At 40.8% G+C, this 20,648-nt stretch overlaps 1 protein-coding gene across 2 annotated transcripts in view; it reads left to right on the top strand.

The window, feature by feature from the left end:
• KCNT2 (potassium sodium-activated channel subfamily T member 2) overlaps positions 1–20,648 on the top strand; it is a 197,543-nt gene that overhangs the window by 138,530 nt on the left and 38,365 nt on the right. The window contains exons 15-20 of one of the 2 annotated variants that reach the window (XM_037069416.1): positions 5,477–5,626; positions 6,676–6,905; positions 8,883–9,096; positions 11,769–11,874; positions 12,882–13,054; positions 17,303–17,374. In XM_037069416.1, coding sequence (XP_036925311.1) covers positions 5,477–5,626; positions 6,676–6,905; positions 8,883–9,096; positions 11,769–11,874; positions 12,882–13,054; positions 17,303–17,374 — 945 coding nt within the window. The remainder of the gene's footprint in view (positions 1–5,476; positions 5,627–6,675; positions 6,906–8,882; positions 9,097–11,768; positions 11,875–12,881; positions 13,055–17,302; positions 17,375–20,648) is intronic. The other variant, XM_037069417.1, reaches the window with a different exon arrangement.

Here is a 20,648-nt window from a genome sequence, read left to right as displayed (position 1 = left end):
TGGCGAACAGCTTTCTGGCTCCATCTAGCGGTAGAAAATTGATTCTTATCCCTTATATTTTAATCTTAGGACTCAGGTTTCTAGTTTGCTCTCCTCAGACATAAAAAGTTGGGGAGGCCCTGCTGTGGAAGAGTAGGAGTATATGTGTGCCTGAGCCACACTATCTGGTGCTTTACTACTTCTAGAATTCACGAATGCTGTTCTTTCTAGATGGTTATGCATGTGTGTCAATTCTGTCTGCAGACGAGCAAGAATACATGTTCCTCCAAAAATGTGGATTAGCTATTTGCAGCTTTACCTGTTTTAGAAGCTTCAGTAACATTCATACGCTCTCTCCACCCCTTAAATTTCAACTCTGTTTCCAAGGACACAGGCTGCCATTTGTCAAAATCCTCTCTTTGACCAGTGGGAACTATAACTTCCTGACATTGATAGAAAAGGCAAGATTACATCAGCAGTGAACTATTTTACTTTTACTTTTTAAAGATTTTATTTATTTATTTTTAGGAAGAAGGGAAGGGAGGGAGAAAGAGAGGGAGAGAAACATCAATGTGTGGTTGCCTCTCATGCGTCCTCCACTGGGGACCTGGCCCACAACCTAGGCATGTGTCCTTACTGGGAATTAAACCGGCGACTCTTTGGTTCACAGCCCACACTCATTCCACCGAGCTACACCAGCCAGGGCATATTTTATTTATTAAACTGAGAAAAAGTTTGAGACTATTGAAAGCTAATGCAGTTCATGCCTGTTCACAGAGAAGTACCCTGAGAGAACAGGGTACTCTCAGGTTCCTGGAACCAAGCTGACATTGGACTGGTGTCTGCTAGAGCAAGGAATGAAATAACACAGGTCCATTTTTATTGCATCTAGCCCTAAAGGTCACTTCTTTTAGCCTCCTTAAATCTACTTTTAATCAGTAAAATTAGATAATTTTTTTAAAATATTTTATTTATTTATTTATCTTTAGAGGGGAAGGAGAGAGGGAGAGAAACATCAATGTATGGTTGCCTTTTGTGCGTCCCCTGCTGGGAGTTGGCCTGCAGGGAACCCGCCTGCAACCCAGGCATGTGCCCTGACTGGGAATCGAACCGAGATCCTCTGGTTCGAAGGCCTGGGCTCAATCCACTGAGCTACACCAGCCAGGAGATAATTTTAAATTTCCTTGAAAGTGGGGTATCGGTAAGGAAATTTTATCTAATTCTTCAAGTACGAATCTGAATGACATCCTTTTTCTGAGGCAAATATTTCTATCTAGTTACATGTGGAGTCTTTTATTGCAGAGAAGAATGGATTTTATATCAAAGGTTCTTGTCACAGGCTCTCTTTAGTCCCACTGATGTGGAAACGATTTAGTTTGATGATAAAAAGAGGTGTGTAACACCAACTCATTTGACAGTCTGTGTCAATTTTGGTTCATCTGAAATGACTGTTTACTGTCTGCTTGACTACATTATTCGGGACTGAAGAGAACAGAATAGACTAGCCCAGCTACATCTGATCATTAACATGCAGAGGTGTTTAAATCGACAAATAGAATATTGTGAGACAGACAGGCTCCCCCTAACCATTGCTTTCATGGCCTTGAGCATGGTGCTTCGGAATGCCATGGTATTATCTTTCTTAAAAATGCCAACCACATACTGGACACACCCTGACATAGGAAAGAGTGTGTAATGTAGTAAGACTTCAACTTGTTGCATCTGCAATAGAAAATTCCAGTTAAATCTTTCTTTGCCTTCCTCTGGGAGAGAAGCAAACCTACATGGATTCTTTTACTGCATTCGGAGGCCTCTATTAAAATGCATTTTTGCAAAGAGCAGACCCGAGAACATAGTCATTAGTGAAAGGTCCCGTCCCACTTGGATGATTCGGAGGCCCAGGAAACTGGTATGTGAGTTAATTTGCTCTCTGGCCATAAACACTCATTTGCCTGGAAGGGGTAGTAATGGATTCATGAGGAATGTGCAACTTCCCTTTGGAAGAAAGAGGAAATGTGGTTTTCAAAACTGATTTATGCCCCCATTCAAAAACTGATGGGAACACATGATATTTCTAACTGGGGAACCATACACAGAACAGAACAAACACACTTTTATTTTTATTTTATCCAATACTTAAGTATATCGAGGATGGACTTTTCATGTTGTCCCAGGATGAATGACTTGAAGCCAAACTGAGGAGAAAGAAGAGTCATGTGCCCCCTTTTCCTGCTCTCCCCTCCTTTCTATAGGAAGAGAACCAGGGGTCGAGGGAGAGAGCCACATGGAGCCTGGTGCCTGCCCCAGACTCTCGTGTTTATGGGAAGTGGGACGGGCAGCCCATTTCCCTGGCAGACATCGGCTTGTGTCCTAGTTTTCAGTGACTTCATGAACATGAGCGAGGAAGAATCAGAAAGAGGCGGCAGCACCAGAGAGCAGCCTTCACCCCCGCCCACGGATTTCCTGCCCCACAGCTGATGGCTTAAACAGATCCGATCTATTTTTCTGGAACCCCAAGAAAGAAAACCCGAGAAGCTTGAGGTTTCTCAGGAAACAAGGCAGGGAGGGTGAAAGAGATTTCCCAGTAGAATACCGAGAGAGCCGTCCCTCTCTCCCCACCAGGAGTGTTTTCCCATGTGTCTACCAGACAGCTCCCCGGAGCAGCTCCCTGGTCCTGCATGCAAGACCAGGTAGAATTATTTCAGAGAACAGGGGCCTCCCGGGGAACGTACGCCTGGGCTGGGGAGAGGGGAGGTTCAGACCGAATGACTTTGTCATAGCTGAACTGGGTTCAAAAGAAACTTGACATGCCCAGGACGCTGTTTAGGGACAGGGGTGGGAGATTTGTCAGAGCGTGGCACACAGGGGCAAGGTCTTGGGGACAGTGACAGTGGAGCACGTGATATCTTTCCTTTAGTACATGGTGTTCTTCCTTTCTTCTAAACAAATTCTCTCTCACTTTTCCTTGCACTTTCTCTTTTCTTGTTTTAAATATTGTCCTCACTAAGACACTTGTCGAGGGTTTACAACGAAGAGAAGGGTGGGCAGAAGCTTTCTTTCCCTTGAGGCTGCCTGTCAAAGTCTCTCCAAGGCTCTCCAAGGCTCTCGTGACTAAGGAATCAGGCCCGTGAATTTTAGGGCGTGACCCTCCATTCGGGGGCAATACAAATGTCAATGAGATTTTTCCATGTATCAAGTGTATGCTGTTATTCTGCACTCCCTTTATTTCTCCATGGAATGTTTTATTTCCATGGTCCTGTTTTTATTTTGTTTCATTTCCTACTAATATCTTCACAAACAGATGGGGCTGGCAATTGCTTTGAAAATAAAGGGGGACATGAACCCACCCAGGGACGATTCACTGCCATCCGGTAGTCAGCCGGGCAAGCAGAGCCCGTCAGGAGGGCATGACACGGGGGGTGGACCAGACAGCATTACAGGGTGGCGTGTGCTTTGAGTCAACAGGGAGGAAGTGCGTGAGCCAATGATTTCCCCTGCATGTTTGTTTCATTGGTGCAAACAAATCTTCAAATTCCATTAAGTGGCTTTGCCTAACTTTTACTAAGGTCTCTATTCTGTGCTTTTTTGTTCCTGATATTTTTTGTGTTTTTACGGCTGCTGAGGTTAAATTCCTTTCACGTTCATTAATGCTTATGAAACTCAGTCATGTTTTCCCCCTCTAATTCTAAAGGCAAATTCATCCTAGTGAAAGTAATTGACCGAGCCTAAAAAATGATTCTGGTGAAGGAAAAAGATATTATATAATTAGAAGAGTGGAACATGTAGTAATTGAGCATGAAGAACATTGTTGGATTATTCTGTGTTCATTAGACAAAGCATTTATTAAGTGCTCGCTGGTGTCAGAAAAAATATCGAGTCTCAGGGATGGCAGTAAATGAGACACGACTCCTTCCCTCACGGAGCCCATTCCCTGCGAAGGATTAATTAGTACCATTTGGTGCTACAGTGCTATGGAATGAAGTCTAACATTGCAAAGCTGAGGAAGTCGTGAGTAACCCGTAGGTCAAAGGGTAGATCAGGCCTAGGAGACCGAAGGAGCAGTGTTGGGGAAAGGCCTTGGTGTTCAAGTTTCTTATTCAGGGAAATTACAGGCTGCCCCTGGCTGCAGCCCAGAAGAGATGGAAGGGAGAAGGACCCGATGACACTTCAGAGACCGGGGTAGCACAGTCCAAAAGCTTTGCAGTGACAGTGGTGTCCCCTTCCAAGCTACCCCTCTGTGTTCCCAGGCCAGTGCCTGGACTTAGATTTACGATTCTCCCAAATGGCTTTTGTACCCTCGTGTGACAGTGATGGGAGCCTGTGCTGCCTTTTGGCTCTCAGCACAAACCCAGATAGATTAGAAGCATCTTCTCTTAAATTCCCAGCTCTTTAAAGGGGTTCCGTCTTTGCCAAGTAGGCTCGCACCAAGCGGCAACATGGTACATGACACAGAATTTTATTCCCGTTTGCCAAAGGGAACATTGCCCCCACTGGTAACAATCGTTCTTAGGAAGTGGTCGCCAGGCACAACCAAATGCGCTTGGTCATCGGGTGTTTCATTCTCCTGCTTCCAAAAAGACGTGACATGGTGACATCCTGGGAAGGTAAAGGTTTTCAGAGCATTACTGTTCGGCAGGTGGACAGGCATATTGGAAGCGGCTGTAAGACACAGCAATGAGGGAGACCCGGCAGCAGAATCACAGCGGAGGCTGCCACTTACAGAGGGGTTACTGTGACTCGACATCTGCTCAGCGATTTAGCTCTGTCACCTCATTTTATCCAACCCAATGAGGCCGAAAGCATTTTCCCCAGAAGCTGGAAGGAATGGCTGAGAAGTTAAATAACTCACAAGGTCGCCGTCAGAATTCAGATCAGGCAATTGGACGGCAGAGCTTCTTCAGTATCCTGAAGAGGAAATGGGGAGAAAGGAAATACACCTTGAAAATGGAGGGTTTTGAAAAACTTCTTGACACTTTGATAATGTCGATAAGTGTCTTATCTCCCTGGTAATCCTTAGAGAAAACCTGGGGTTTAAAATGGATTTTGAAACCCTACAGAGGGTTGAGGCGACTTGTTATCTGTGTAGACCCACTTGGAATCTACGGAGATTATGAAGTATTTGGATTTTTATATATTTATCACTTTTCTTCCTGAACATGCATTTCCTGTGCTTACCAGAGTTCACGAGCTTTATTTGGCAAAAGTAATTGGAATTGTACAACATGGAGGAAAAGGGCTATTGGATAGTTATAACAAACTTTTCCTAGGTTGAATATTTTATGGGCAGACAGGTCCAGACTAAAAGAATAAAAGAAACTGCACTTCTTATGTAAATTTATTTTCTTAATACCTCTGGGATCCCTTTTGTAGACCCTTACTTGTACCACAAAGAAATATTTTTTCTGCACAGCCATAAGATTGGAAGAAAGCCACCAGCATGATATATGTATGTGTGTGTGTGTGTGTGTGTGTGTGTGTGTGTGTTCCTGTCCTGCAGGGAAGGCCAGCAGTCCCCGGAGCAGTGGCAGAAGACGTACGGCAGGTGCTCCGGCAATGAAGTGTACCACATCACCTTGGAAGACAGTGCGTTTTTCGCAGAATACGAAGGAAAGAGTTTTACATATGCCTCTTTCCACGCACACAAAAAGTACGTGTCTGCTTCCAGAGTGGCGTTAAAATACTGCTCCACCAGACCTTTCAAATGCGGTTTTCCAAAATACAAGTTGTGTCGGTCGGGGCTCATGAGTGGTGAATAGTCTGAGGTTTCACGTCATTATTGAGACATTTGAACTTGGGCCTTCTGGGAGATCCCCACAAGTTCAGATGACCAGGGGTAGAGTAGAACTCAGTAGAAATATTTGCTTTAGTAACTTTTAAATTATATTTAAAAGATTTTAATCCATTACGAATTCACAAGATATAAAAATAAATCTTTTATAGATCTAAATTTTAAACTGTTGATTAAAAATTTGAACAATGTAATAATAAAAGTTATAAAAACTAGACATTTTTAAAAACTTGCTTTGGCAAGAGAAATAGGTTAAAAATATATAGTTCTTTCTAATTCATAGGTAATGTTTGTTACAGTCAGTGGTTGCTATTTCTCCTAATTAAGGTTCACACTGATTTAAGACTATTGGAAATGTTTTTTTCTAACATTTTGAGTAATTGAAATATGGTAGAAACAGAACAAAATAAATGTAAAGACCCTGATTTCTTCTCACATGATGTTGGGTAAGTTCCTTCCTCTTCATTAGAGGCTAAAGGCTCTCACACGTTTTCGACTAAAGTAAGAAACGCTGTTTTACCTTTTGCGACCATAGTAAGGTGTGCATTTTATAAGCTCCAGTACACACACACAAAATTGACGAAAACTTATTGCCCTCAGTATATGGTATGCACTCTGATGTTTTCTATTCTCTTTTATTCTTCTTCATGTATATACATAAATATATGTAACAATCAGCTAAATTGGTTTCTTAACACACTAAGGACACAGTGTCCTTTAAAAAACATAGAGTCTTAAACTTTTAGGAAACTTTCAAGCTGTAAAAGGCTCTGACTTGGGGCTTTACTTTTCACCTGCTTTTTAATAGTTGAATTATTTTCTGACGTATGCAAACTTAAGGAAACGACACTTAAGAGCTTTGCTGAATTACAATTCTTAAACTCTCCTATTGTCTTTTTTGTATTAAGGTTTGGTGTCTGCTTGATTGGTGTTAGGAGGGAGGATAATAAAAACATTTTACTGAATCCAGGTCCTCGATACATTATGAATGCTACAGATATCTGTTTTTACATTAATATAACCAAAGAAGAGAATTCGGCATTTAAGCACCAAGACCAGCAGAAAAGATGCAAGGCCTCTCGGTCGTTCTACCACGGACCCTCCCGGCTCCCGGTCCACAGCATCATTGCCAGCATGGGTGAGAGCAGACGCATCTGAAAGACCGTTTGTGTCTTCCTAAGAAAGTAATAAATATACTTCCACTGTACGAAAAGTTCAAGGTCAAATACAGAATGCACTTGTTTGTATGACACACTTGGTGTAACTAAAGATACAGAACACAATTCTAAGCTGTTAAATTGGTAAATGAAAAAGAAATCAAGGTCATTCAAAGCTGACAACAACTGTTTTATATTCCCTGTGAGGGTGTAAGGACCTGACGGGTCTCTATTCCATTTGTGAGTTACCCCTGCCCCCCATCAGGAGGCTGTTCCAAATAGTCCTTTTTTTCCCCTAAAACTCTCCTTCCGTCCCTTATCTCATTCTCATCATTTGACTTGGCTTCTCTGACACAGAAGTTTAACTTTTAAGAAAATCCAGACAAGTAGTCAGTTCCTTACATTTTTCCCACCGAACTACCTAGAAACCTACACATGTAGTTTCTGTCACAAGAAAAATACATCTTTTCTTTTCATTCATCTTAAGGCCTTTCCACATGCTACAGACCATCTCTCTTTACGCCACTCCTTAATTCCTTCTCGTTATCTAACTTCATTTCCCACCCCCCAAAACACTGGCAAATTCCCCCCACCTCTGTCTCTGTCTCTCTTCATAATTCTACACACACACATGCACGCACACACCCACTCTGGACCAACATCTTTGTAGATAAATTTCTTGAGACAGTTGTCTTCAGTTGCTGGCTTGAAATCTTATTGTCCCCTCTCGGGACACCGGGAGTATATGAAAGAGAGTGAACAGATTGACGGACCATGGACCTCATTTAGGGAAGAAAGTGAAAACATCCACTGGCTGAAGGAGACTGAAAAGTAGTGGATTAATTGATTATAATTCCATCTGGAAGATAGGAGGTGAAGGTGTCAAGGACAGAGAGGCCAGACACAGAGATGAACAGCAGTTAAGGAGTGTTTACAGAATCTAGGTTCTGACCTTGAGTGGGAAGGGCCTTCAGCCATCCAGACTTGCTGTTGTTACTTCCCCCAGGTTTCCCCTTGGCTCTGTGCTCATCACTGTCTGTCAGATCAGAAATCAGCTGTCATGACTTCAGTGACAAGTTCCTTTCTCCTTCTGTCCCCAACCCCACTGTTATCACATTATTCTGCGTACTTTCTGTGTGGTATTTGTCATCACCTAAAATGACTTTTCTTATTTATTTGTCCACCTGCTTATTTTAAAGATAAAGCCATACATTTAGAAGCCTTGTCTGTCTTGTTCCCAGCAAATGTCAAGTTCCTAGAATTGTACTTGTCACATAGCAAGCACTCAATAAATATTTGGGTTTTTTTTTAATTTTTGAAATTTATTTATCTTTAGAGGAGAAGAAAAGGAGAGAGGGAGAGAAATATCAATGTATGGTTGCCTCTCATGTGTCCCCTGCTGCAAACTGGCCTGCAACCCAGGCACATGCCCTGCCTGGGAACTAAACCTTCATCCTCTGGTTCACTCAATCCACTGAGCTGCACCAGCCAGGGCAATAAATATTTGTTTTATAAATGTAAAATAGGAATGTTTCTATTATAAAAAGTGGTTACAGATAAGAGAAAGATAAGTCATCAAAATTGAGGGAGGACAACACAATGAGACATCCAAAGAATTGAAATACCCAGTAATTCTTTGTTAATTTCATATACATGTGTATTAAAACAAGGGATTTCTTTTAACTTTAAATTCCCAAGCATTTCAGCATTTCACAGATCTTATATTTTGTGCTATAGAGCTAGACTCAGCAAATAAACTTTTACACAAGTACAGTATTTTTTGTCCATGCGGGCAAAAATCCCCACAGGAAAACGATGTGCATAACCTTTGAGATAAAAGGGGAGATGAGATTTTTTTGTTACACTCGTTGCCTTTTATGTGACTTGGATCATGAAATGACGGACCCGTCCCAACAGCGGCAGGTGCCCTGATGGCTTTTTCTGTCTTGTCGTGCTAGGTACTGTGGCTATAGACCTGCAAGACACGAGCTGCCGATCGGCCAGTGGCCCTACCCTGGCCCTTCCTTCAGAAGGGATCAAGGAGATCAGAAGGCCCAGCATTGCGCCGGTTCTGGAGGTGGCAGACACCTCCTCCATCCAAACCTGTGATCTTCTCAGCGACCAATCAGAAGACGAAACGGCACCAGATGAAAAAATGCCCTCCAACTTAGAGTACGTGTGGACACTCTCAGAGTTCCTGGGATCTGTGCTCGCCCTGGGAACTGCTGTCAGCCCAGAGGCATCCCTAGGACCAGTCCTCTACCTTCCTGTCAAACTGGCCTTCCAACCAGGTGGTGGCTCTCTGGGCTGTAAAGCATGCTCAGCCCTCAGATTTCCAATTTCCCCACACAGGGTGGGGCAAGAGTAGGTTTGCAATGTTGGATGCTTGAAACACGGTTTACTCTTTTATTGTTGTTTATTAATGACTGCATTCTATTCCATATGAACAACTGTAAACCCACTTTTGCCCCATCCTGGATATGGTCAGGCAGTTTTCTCTAACGTATCCTGATCCTTAAAGAAAAAAGTACGTAAGTCAGTATTTGCATGAGAGAAGCTGCCTTTTTGTAATTGTTGGTTTGTGTTAAGTTATATCGTACCTTTCATTAACTTGCTTCCATGTCCATGTTGAAGTTTGATTTGTTACTCAATGACGTGTGACAGAGCTTCCTCCACCACACATCCCTTCTTATCTCCGTGTGCAGCAGTTTTTTGAGTAATTTGCAGCGATAACATTTTGAATTCATGAATAAATGTTCTTGTTCTCTGTACTTGGCTTCCACAGTAAAGAGCAGCAATGTACACGCTATTAACCATGTTTAGCTTTCAGTAGAGTTTGTTTACTTGTCATATTCCCACGTTATATCTCTCTTTTGTGAGCAAAGTGTGGCGGTCAGCAGCCTGGACGGGGGAGTTGGAAACCATTAGTCTTCCATCTCGGTCCCCCTTTCTGGGGCTTTGTGTGAGTGAATTCNTTGTTGGTTTGTGTTAAGTTATATCATACCTTTCATTAACTTTCTTCCATGTCCATGTTGAAGTTTGATCTGTTACTCAATGATGTGTGACAGAGCTTCCTCCACCACACATCCCTTCTTATCTCTGTGTGCAGCAGTTTTTCGAGTAATTTGCAGCGATAACATTTTCAATTCATGAATAAATGTTCTTGTTCTCTGTACTTGGCTTCCACAGTAAAGAGCAGCAATGTACACGCTATTAACCATGTTTAGCTTTCAGTAGAGTTTGTTTACTTGTCATATTCCCACGTTATATCTCTCTTTTGTGAGCAAAGTGTGGCGGTCAGCAGCCTGGACGGGGGAGTTGGAAACCATTAGTCTTCCATCTCGGTCCCCCTTTCTGGGGCTTTGTGTGAGTGAATTCGATCCAGTCTGACACATAATGAGCCTGCTCCTATGCGTTGCCTCCTAATGTTCACATGAAGACTGGGATCTCAGAAAATGTGCTTATGAGGGTGCTGTCTGTGCAGAGTAAGCATTCAGTGAGTGTTGATTATTAGGGGAAGTGGGAGTGGCGGCGGTGATAACACTCCTCAGATGCTTCTCCCAATATTTGTCAGAAAGCAGGCAATCAGCGAATGTTGGATTACACCAGAATTAACGAAAATATAATTGAAACTTGGAAAAGCCCTTCTTTCATTCTTCCCACTTTTTACAAGTGCATCACGTGGAACTTTGATGTAGGCGCAGAACACAGTCCACTTGAAGAAATCAAAAGTGCTCCAATATTTATGAGATATTTGATAGACACAAAGAGAGGTTCGATCCCCAGGGTATTCATAGTGGTGATTTGGTGGGGTGTGATGGAAATTCTTTCTTTATGCAAAGAATTAAGAGGTAGAGATGTTCTATTTCTAGAAAATGAAAAAAAGAAATGATAGTGAAAATTCCCAACTTTTAAATTTGCAAAATGTGCTCTGTTGTACCTCCTAGCTAATGATGTCGGGAAAATAGTTTCAACTAGATTTGAATTATTTTTTATCAGAAGGAAAAATTTTTTTGTCAAGAAAACAAGGGGGGGCTTGTTCACATCGAATACAGGAATTTTGCCTCCAGGAAATTTCCTTTTATTTCTTAATTTTCATCCATGCTGGTACTTTTTGACAGTCTCAGTCTGCAAATTAGCACAGCCCAAATGTGCCGGTGGCGCTTTTTCTAAGTCAGCAAACTGAATATCCTTGGCAGTATTTTAAGCCTGATTCTAGCAAAATCCCTTTGGGTGGGTGTTTAACTCAGTAATTAATTCAATATTTACTCCTCGTTAGTAACGTACCCATAACTAATGAATATTGATAGCGTGAATCATGATAATAGATTTTGCTTTAAATAGGTTCTGTAAAAATTAACATTACTACTTTTAAATCCATCCAAAGCTTTTAAACTGAGGATTATTAGCAATTTTCTTTTGTAAAGAACAGTAACTATTTCAGACTTTTTGTACCACGTGGTCTTTGCAGCAACTACTCATGTCTGTTTGGAAGCATGAATGCACCAGGGGGAAAATGCAATAAATAAAGAGCTTGGCTGTGTTCTAAAACAACTTGTAGATACCGACATTTGAATTTCATGTATCATGTGACGTGAAATAGTATTCTTCCTTCGATATTTTCCAACCATTTAAACATATAACAACCACGTTTAATTCACAAAACCAGGCGATGGGCCCTGGTCTGCCTCCCCCGATTCTAAATGTACTTCCTTATCTAAATGTAGCTACACCATAAAATCATTGTATTTGGCTTTACCGAAACAGAGGGTTGTAGCTGTGACTCGAGCGTCCAACTCTGCCGTGCTAGTCAAGGTGACGCAGAATTTCATTCCGCTTTGCAGGTATGCTAAAGGCTACCCACCCTACTCTCCCTACATAGGAAGTTCGCCCACGTTTTGCCATCTCCTTCATGAAAAAGTGCCATTTTGCTGCTTAAGACTAGACAAGGTAAGCATTTGCTACCATTATTTCCTGCCCTGGCTAGTGTGGCTCAGTGGTTTAAGTGCTGGCCTGCAAACCAAAGGGTTGCAGGTTTGATCCCCAGTCAGGGCACATACCTGGGTTAGGGACCAGATCCCCAGGAGGGGGTGCTGGAGAGGCAACTACACATTGATGTTTCTCTCCCTCTCTTTCTCCCTCCCTTTCCCCTCTCTAAAAATAAAACAAATAAAATATTTTTTAAATCACTATATTCTGTACTTACATATATCCAAATCAATTTTACAGTCTATTTACATATGAAATCATTTTGTACAGAGTAAACTAGGTTCAAACATATTATCTTTGCAAATGTACGTGTAATACATAATATGGTGAGTTTTGTGAGTTTTACTTTCTCCACTGTGCTAAGATTATCCAAGTGCTTTGTCTCTCTGTGAAATTACCCAGTGACTCACAGAGGTGCCTAGCTCCCAAATCTGTGAACTCTCATTTCTATCAACCACAAAACCCTTTCCCATATTCTGTGCTGGCAATTGTTCCAGGTTCTTTAATTATGCTACCACTTTATTTATGGAAGTGAAAGTCATGGGTAAATCACTTTTTTCCAGCTTCACTGAAGTATGACCGACAAGTAGAAGCTGTATATATTTGCAGTATGTGACACGATGTTTTCATATACATGAACATTGCCATAATTTTTAAACAAAGACACCCACATATCACCTAGCAATAAGTTTACTTTACAGTAGCACATGTGCACACACATGTTTCCGATTCTTTCTTCCCCCACATTATGCTACATATTTGCAATTGATTTGTCCGATCATGTACATCATTGCCTAAAACACGCTGGAGAAGTGAACATAGGAAAATGTAACTATTTTCAAATCTGTTGGGAAATAAAGAACTTAATGGGTAGATTAATTTTATAATATCCATATATTGTAATATTTTTTACCAAATTTTAGTGGGGTATGAACACGGCATTCCTTTGTATCATTTTTCTTCTTTAGAGTTGTCAGCATAACTACTATGAAGATGCAAAGGCCTATGGATTCAAAAATAAACTAATTATAGTTGCAGCTGAAACGGCTGGAAATGGATTGTATAATTTTATTGTTCCTCTCAGGGCGTATTATAGACCAAAGAAAGAACTCAATCCCATCGTACTGCTATTGGATAACCCGTAAGTATATTTACAAGTCAATAGCACAAGCAAGATGAAGACGGTCTAATATTACATCCAAATATACTTTGTTTGCATTTGCTTATAATATTTTAAATCAGACACATTATGGCATGGGATGCATTTGGTGATGTACTCTGGGCTGTGGTACAAGTTAATCACTGATCTTCGTTGTATTTCACAAATACCACTGAAAACACTGCTGGAATACCCTGAGCTTTCTGGTTAGAACTATTTGGCAAGTGGTCATCACTCCATCCCAGTGGGGCACATGCCACCAAAATAATTACAGTTATTTTCCTCAAATGAATCAACTAGACCGGAAGAGTTCTGCCCACACTGGGTGCTTTGCTGTCTTTCTAAAGAACCATTCATTATCAGAGAGGCATATTAATGATCCGTTTTCTGTTGTGCCGTGAGTTATGATAGTTCCTCTATGGTTAAAAGGATACATTTGCTAACATAACATGAATAAGGAGCGCTTTACCCTGCTCACTCACCTGGAAAATGTTGGGTTGATACACTCTTGTGAAATTAGACTATGCATTTCAAAATCCTTGTGCAGATATAAATATAGGCCACTGAATGCTACGATCAAACTGACTGCATCCTAAAATTATAATATTCCTCTCTGTGACTGACAGTTAGCAGCAGATGGTCGTTAGAGCAACCCCATAGTTTAGGATCCTCCAACTCTTTTCTTAAATTCCAAAGTGATGCAAATTTCAGGATGAACGGAATGAGGCCGGAATCTGTTGTCTTGTCTCTGCCTTTAAAATTTATCAAGTGAAATTTCTCCAAACAGAGGTATTTCCCCCATATACGACAACTTCCTGGTTTTGTCTATTCTGAACGTACTAATATCAAGGTATTTACCGGTGCATTTTTTGGCATCATTATAATGATGTTCAACTCTAAAAACTGAGCACACTCCTAGAGACTTCAGTTTAATTATTTTCACGTATGGTGACCCAATGCCTTTCTGATACTATGTGGGCATCCCAGCATAGGTGAGGTCAATGTGGGGCAGGTGTGGGGAACAGAAACGTGGACCTAATGTCACGAGAAGTAGAAGCTTACTCGTTTCATATGAATCTTAGGAGCCTAAGAGGTGGGTTGTGAGTTGGCCATGGCAATAGAGTGGTTAAAAAACCCCGCCAAAGCCCTTGACTGGCTGCTAATTTGGGGACCTCTCTGGTGCAAAGTGCTAAGGGACTGGCTGAACTGTCACACAGAGAGGCCCATTTCACTATGTGAATTCAAATGTGTCATTTCAGCTCTTTTTTTTGCTTAAGTTTTACCACTCCCTTAGCGACGAGATTGCAAACAAGGGCATTTGCAAACTGACTGCCATGGAGCACTCCTTTACAGTGTGGCTCGGACCGAAGTGGGCTAAGTCAGGCCCAGAATGCAGCGGAGGACAGGGAGAGGCTTGGAAGGAGAGACGCGTTACCGTGCTCATAGCATCCCGGTGGTAAAGGGTAAACGCGGTCCTTGCCGCACCGATGTGTGTCTCCTGGCTGCGTTCCTGGACCCCACTTCAATGTATGTTGGGGGTGGGCATTCCCATGCCTCCAACAAGCAATGCTGACCCGGGACACCATCCTGGGGTCCTACAATTCAACCCAATCCTGACACTAGCTACCCGGAAATAGCATCAGCTCTCAAGAGATAAGGGCTCAATCCTATAAGGATGTCCCCCACCCCCTGCTTTAGAAGCCAGTTGCAAATCGCAAGCCCAGGTCAATTCTAATATTAGAACTTTCTAGTCCATTCATAGTTCATTGTTCTTTTACCTATATGATATTATCTTACAGATTTTTGATATATGCAAAAAATACATAGTCAGTTCTTTTCAGAAACAAAAATTGTATTTTAACTTTGGGTTATTTTGCATGAAAAATTTCCTTTGCTCTCTCATGACTTAACATTTTGCAATCCAACTGTTCCCATGACGTTGGCTGTTACAGGATTTTTGTGGGGTTTGTTTTCTTCCAGAGGGTATAACTGGGCATGTTGTAAAATTTATTAGCTTCTGAGTACTTCCCGAAAGCGGTATCTAATATTTTTATTTGCTGTCCTCTGTTCTTTTGATCAGAAATGAGGAAGCAGAAACTAAACACCACTAAATCGTGTTCCAGGAAGTTTTATGAAATCCTTTTTCCAAGAAGGCCATCCAGTTGCTTTGCAGTGGCTAGTATTTTGCAGTGTACCCTACACTATTGCTAAGAAATTTTGAATAGAACGCTTAATTCTAAAAAGGTTTCCACGTTCTAAGAATTTGCACCCTAATGATTGTCCACAGTACGCGTATTAGTTAGCTTAGTGGGATTGGACTTTATTTTAAATTCACGAGTAATGATGAAAATAATTCGCAGTACGTGGCTATCTGGGAAATTTAGTTGAAAGACCAATTAATTTAATATAACAGAAATAACGACTGACTTGAAATCCTGGTATGTGTGGGATTTGAATATATGAATTACATTTATAACATTGACCCATAACGTGTCAAAAAATGTGTTCACCGTGTTTTTGAGTAGAAAGCCTTGCAGATCTCTTACGGGGATTAAACAGAACCAGCCCCACGGGAAAACGCCTCACACTTGACACTGGTTCCTTAGAGCCAGTCTGAGTTCTGACTGGTTGGTCCTCCGCTTTGTTTCATCTGTTGTTGTGCCATGATGATTTCATGACGATCTCTAGCCCGACCTTGAAGGTCGTCTGGTCATATGATCACAGCATTTCAGAAGAAGTGGGACAGAAAGTGAGGAGCTTTGGAACATGTGACCCACAGCAAAGCCAAGTTGAAGTCCAAGGTCTAGGCATCTGTCTCTAATTTTTACAGCATCTGGGTCACACTGGCCCTTTACTGAATCAGTCTTCTTTTCCCAGAGAGAGTCAAGCAAACGTAGGCTGCTGATCTCAAAAGTCCTGGTCAGGTGCCTGAGAGGCTAGTGTTCTCCTTAAAAGCATCTGCACTCTGGCCTCACACACACGGGGGAAACCAGGTCTGAGATAGGCCTGTTGTAGCTTACCACCAACTTCCTCTCTACACCCCACTCATCTCATTTTTAAAATGAGTACAACATTCATCTTAACACTAGTGCAGAACTGGACTCCTAAAAATCAGTTAGGAAGTAACTGTCCCTCCCTTCCACCACTGAGGCAGTCAACACTGTCAGGATTCCGACTGATGGGCAGGCTGGTGTGCAAACCCAATAAACAAAAAAAGGGAAATTTATTTCAAGTAGTGGAAATGGAACTACTTATGTATTTTTAGGGAAGAAGTAACCCACTTAACAGTGAAATTATGAAATGCTAACACAATAAACTGTCTCGCTGCCTTCATTTCTTGAATTTGAAATAAAAAATTAAGTTTATTATAGTCATTCATGAAGTGGGAAAATAATGATCTTCAAATTTTCAAATCCATGCAAATTCACAAACCTTTTCATTTCCTAGTAATAACTAGCTAATGATATTTGAATACAGTGGCAATTTTTATAGTGAAAGATTTTTGTGAGGACATGAGGCTTTTGACTTCTAAGGAATCTTCTTTTTTTAAAAGATGATGGGAGTTCAGACTTTGATTAGTGCTGTGCACCCTTTATTTCTGTAACTAATATCAATTATTTTCTACTTGTTGAATTTTTATTTTTATTACAGTTAATTTTAGCATGTCTTGTTCAACAATACGTATTGAGAAATTCAATCATTTAAAAGTTGGATTACTTTTACTCTGATTTTTTCAATGCATATATTCCACGGTTACATATACTATATTTATTTATTGATCTGTTGATATATTAAGGGGTATAATTCTGTATATCCTTCGAGAAAGTTGCTCTCAGTAGGCAGGCTAATTTAGTTCCTTTGGGTCAACTAAGAAAAAACTTAATCGTTTCTCATTTTAAAGGTCTCCTCTGCACAAATAATTTTTAAATTCACTGACAAGACTTTTTCATCATAATTAAGAGTATCAATTCAGAACTTTTGTAGCATAATGCCATAATGTCTCTGATTTACAAAGCTGAAAACTTGCTTTTATAACTCCAAGTTCACTGTATTATTCATAACAAGTACAAGTGATACTTTCTAATCAATGTTAAGAACAACAAAGTACCTACATTAATCTTGTCAGCAGTATTTAGTTCTGGAAATGCCAACTAAGTCGACTTCCTTTCCCTGGAAGTGTTCCCGCCCTTGTGACATTGTGTTTCATTTTGTAACCCATCTGCCACTTAGGCCAGAAATACACTTTCTGGATGCAATCTGTTGGTTCCCAATGGTTTACTACATGGTGGGCTCTATTGACAAGTAGGTGACGAAGTCTGTCACGCTAACTAGTGTGTGTCCTGTGGTCCGCCGCGCGCTGTGCTCCGTGTTGCATGATCAGTGGAATGGGCTGTTCTAGCTCTGCATATGTGATGTAATCTGCATGTAGAGCGTGTCGTTCTGTGATGTAGCCATCTTACATTCAAACTTCCTAAGCAGTAATCTGTGGTGGAATCAAAGCAAATTTTGCTGCATGTCGATTTTGTCCATTTTGTCCAGCTGCTAAAGTTGTTTCAGTTTTGTGTTGTCTCCAGCAATAGTGTTGCTACTTTTGATATCTGGGAGAGAAAAGTCTGCAGCTTCAGCATGATAATGCATTGGTGCCATGCCCCTAGCTTCAGGGGACCTCCCATGTAATTCAGAAATGCTCATTTTAAGTCAGGGTCATAAAACGGAGCCTTTTCTAAGGTGTGTACTTTGAGAGCATATATCAGAGTTCACCATTTCTAAAAATTTATTAATTAAAAAGCCAAATGTGGCCCTGGCTGGTGTAGCTCAGTGGATTGAGCACGGGCCTGCGAACCAGATGATCGCGGTTCGATTCCCAGTCAGGGCACATGCCTGGGTTGCAGGCCAGTTCCCAGCAGGGGACACAGGAGAGGCAACCACACATTGACAGTTCTCTCCCTCTCTCCTTCCCTTCCCCTATAAAGATAAATAAATAAAATCTTTTAAAAAAGGCCAAATGTGTGCAATGGTTTAGTATTAAAATACAGATTCCTCTATATACATGAACATTACATTATAAAAATGTAAGTACTAAACGATAATAAAACTAATATGTTTATAAAATATGTTACCTTTTTATTTTTAAGAAATACCAGCCAGAGCCTTCAAAATAAAATGTTTAACTTTATCAACTGAGAACTTTCATGCTTACATCTCACCCTGTAGCTTTTGAAAAAACAAAGTTATTATTAACTAGGACAGTGTTTTGGCTGTGGGTGCATTGAAGACCAAACGGAGTGACACGCATTCAGCCTCCACTCTGCATTAAAATTCACATGGTCACTTGTCATAATGCTAACCAACTAACTGCAGTGTACTTAGATATATAAAAATGAGGTAAATCTATCAAAGAGAACTTACTCCACATTTAATCAGTAGGAATGTTTCTTTGAAATGATAGTATTCAATTAAAATTCATTAGGGAAACAGGATATTTAAAAGACAAGAAACAAACCTCCCACCATCTTTGCCTATGTAAACCACAAAACGAATTCGCCCTCTGTAGAAGTGTGTGCGGTGAGGAGAAAGACTGACAGCATCCAATTCCTTTGTAAAGGATTGGCTCCAGGTTGATAATTGTTGAAGCAGGGTGACTGGTAGGCATGTCAGGGTTCACTATTCTCTTTTGCTGTCTGAAATTTTTTTTGAAAACCCCTTTGAAATCGAACACACTCTAACATTCACATTGTAGTTCTCCCCGAAAGTCTTAGAGGAGGCAACAAAGGGAAACAGGGCCAATTATTTATCCTCTGTAACTTTTTCCATCCCTGTTGACTTTTTTCTTGTTCTGCCATCTGGTGGCCAAACTGTGTAAAGCAGCCATGCTGAAGATACAGTTATAAGAATACATTGGCAAGATAACAGTTATAAGAATGCACTGGCAGCCTAATAAAAAAGGAAAAGAGAATATAATGCAATATTAAGTGAATTTAAATATAATAAATTCATGTTAAGATGCGAAGAATAAAAAATGTTGGCCCAGCATTCAGGTAGGCCATTCCAATTGGTTAAAAATATTTTCAATAGACTTAAACTCACTTAATAACAGTTACTAATCTCGCTTGCCAAGACTATACGCAAACAACAACAGCCAGTAGTCTGGGTAGAGAATTAGCTGACACCTTAAGGGATTAACGGTCTAGGACAGGTACTTTCATAGAGGAATCTATGTCAAATTTCAATTTCATTGACCTATTGCGGATGACATAGGCATCTTTCCTACCATAACTTTTATCTGTACATCTTTTTCTAGGCAAGCCTACCTTCTACCACCTGTCTTTCCCTTCTCCTATATCTATAAGTAATGGACAGGTTTTTATGTTCCATGGCAGAGAAAAGGTGTTACCATCTGAAATACCAAAAAGTGATTTAAAATTATAATAAAGTGGGCTGAAGGCACATGGCCGAGGCAATCATTTTTATGTCCCCTAAGGGGCCATATCACCTTCATTTCCGACCCACTTCTATTTTCATTTATGCATTTTAATAGCTGTAAGAACAATTACAATGATTTTCCTAGATAAGTGGAACATCCAAGTGAAGTATTCCTAGGGATTTAACTCAGTCCCCACACTGATTGGATGGCCCTTGTCCTCATGGGATGTTTATTTGGAATAACATTCTGTCTCCACAGTTAGAGCCATAAAGTCTCCACCACAGAACACTGTTCCTGACTCAAGTGCAGTATTTTTTCTAGACCCCCTCTGGGGATCTTGGACTCAGAACCTTGGTGACGCTCTCTTGCCTTCTAACAGAGTGAGAAATCCCGCCTCATGTCTCCCAGGGGAGACAGACAAACCCCTCCCACTGGCTAATTCAATCAGCACTTGGAAAGGTCTTCAGGCATCTGACTCCAGTTCAAGAATCTCAAAGGAACTATTGTTCTTCACGGTTTACACCTCCTGTCTTAAATCAGAAGCTGTGGAAACCAGTCAGCCTGATTCTCATCTGTCTTCGACCACCTCTATACCTAGAACAATGCTACACTCATTCAAGATTACTCTCTTATCCAATCCAGACCTATTTTTCTAGTTTGTAGGAAGCAGAGGCAATGAGAGAGTGGTTTCCTTGTTTCTGCTCTGATTGTAACATTTTCTTTTCATTCAGTGACAGGCAAACTTCTCAGAGATAGAGACCATCACGGCCCATAGGAACTTATATGCTAGGTTAGCACAATTAGCGCAACCCAGAAAACCAGGTCATTCAGTCACTTACTCAAAAACACGAGGTTAACTAAACAGTATGTTGTATATGTTCTTGGCAGGGAAGAGCCAATCTGTAATACATAGCTTTAGAGAAAGAAATAATAGAAATTCTAAAATAAACATCACGGTTTTATGTATCTTTACAAGATTCAACCATCCCAATTAACATAAGCATTCATTTTTACTATTACCAAAAGCACCTTAGGGATTAAAAAAATGGGTAAATATTTTGGAAATAGCATGCTGGCTGTAAAAACATAGCTCTCACATTTTGGTGCCATGTTTTATTAAAATAATAACCATTATTAAGTGCACATGCATTG

This window comes from Sturnira hondurensis, unplaced genomic scaffold (genome assembly GCF_014824575.4).
Source record: "Sturnira hondurensis isolate 20B ecotype Veracruz unplaced genomic scaffold, ASM1482457v3 Scaffold0018525, whole genome shotgun sequence".
Taxonomy (NCBI): Eukaryota; Metazoa; Chordata; class Mammalia; order Chiroptera; family Phyllostomidae; genus Sturnira; species Sturnira hondurensis.
This window is presented reverse-complemented; position numbering and strand designations above follow the sequence as displayed.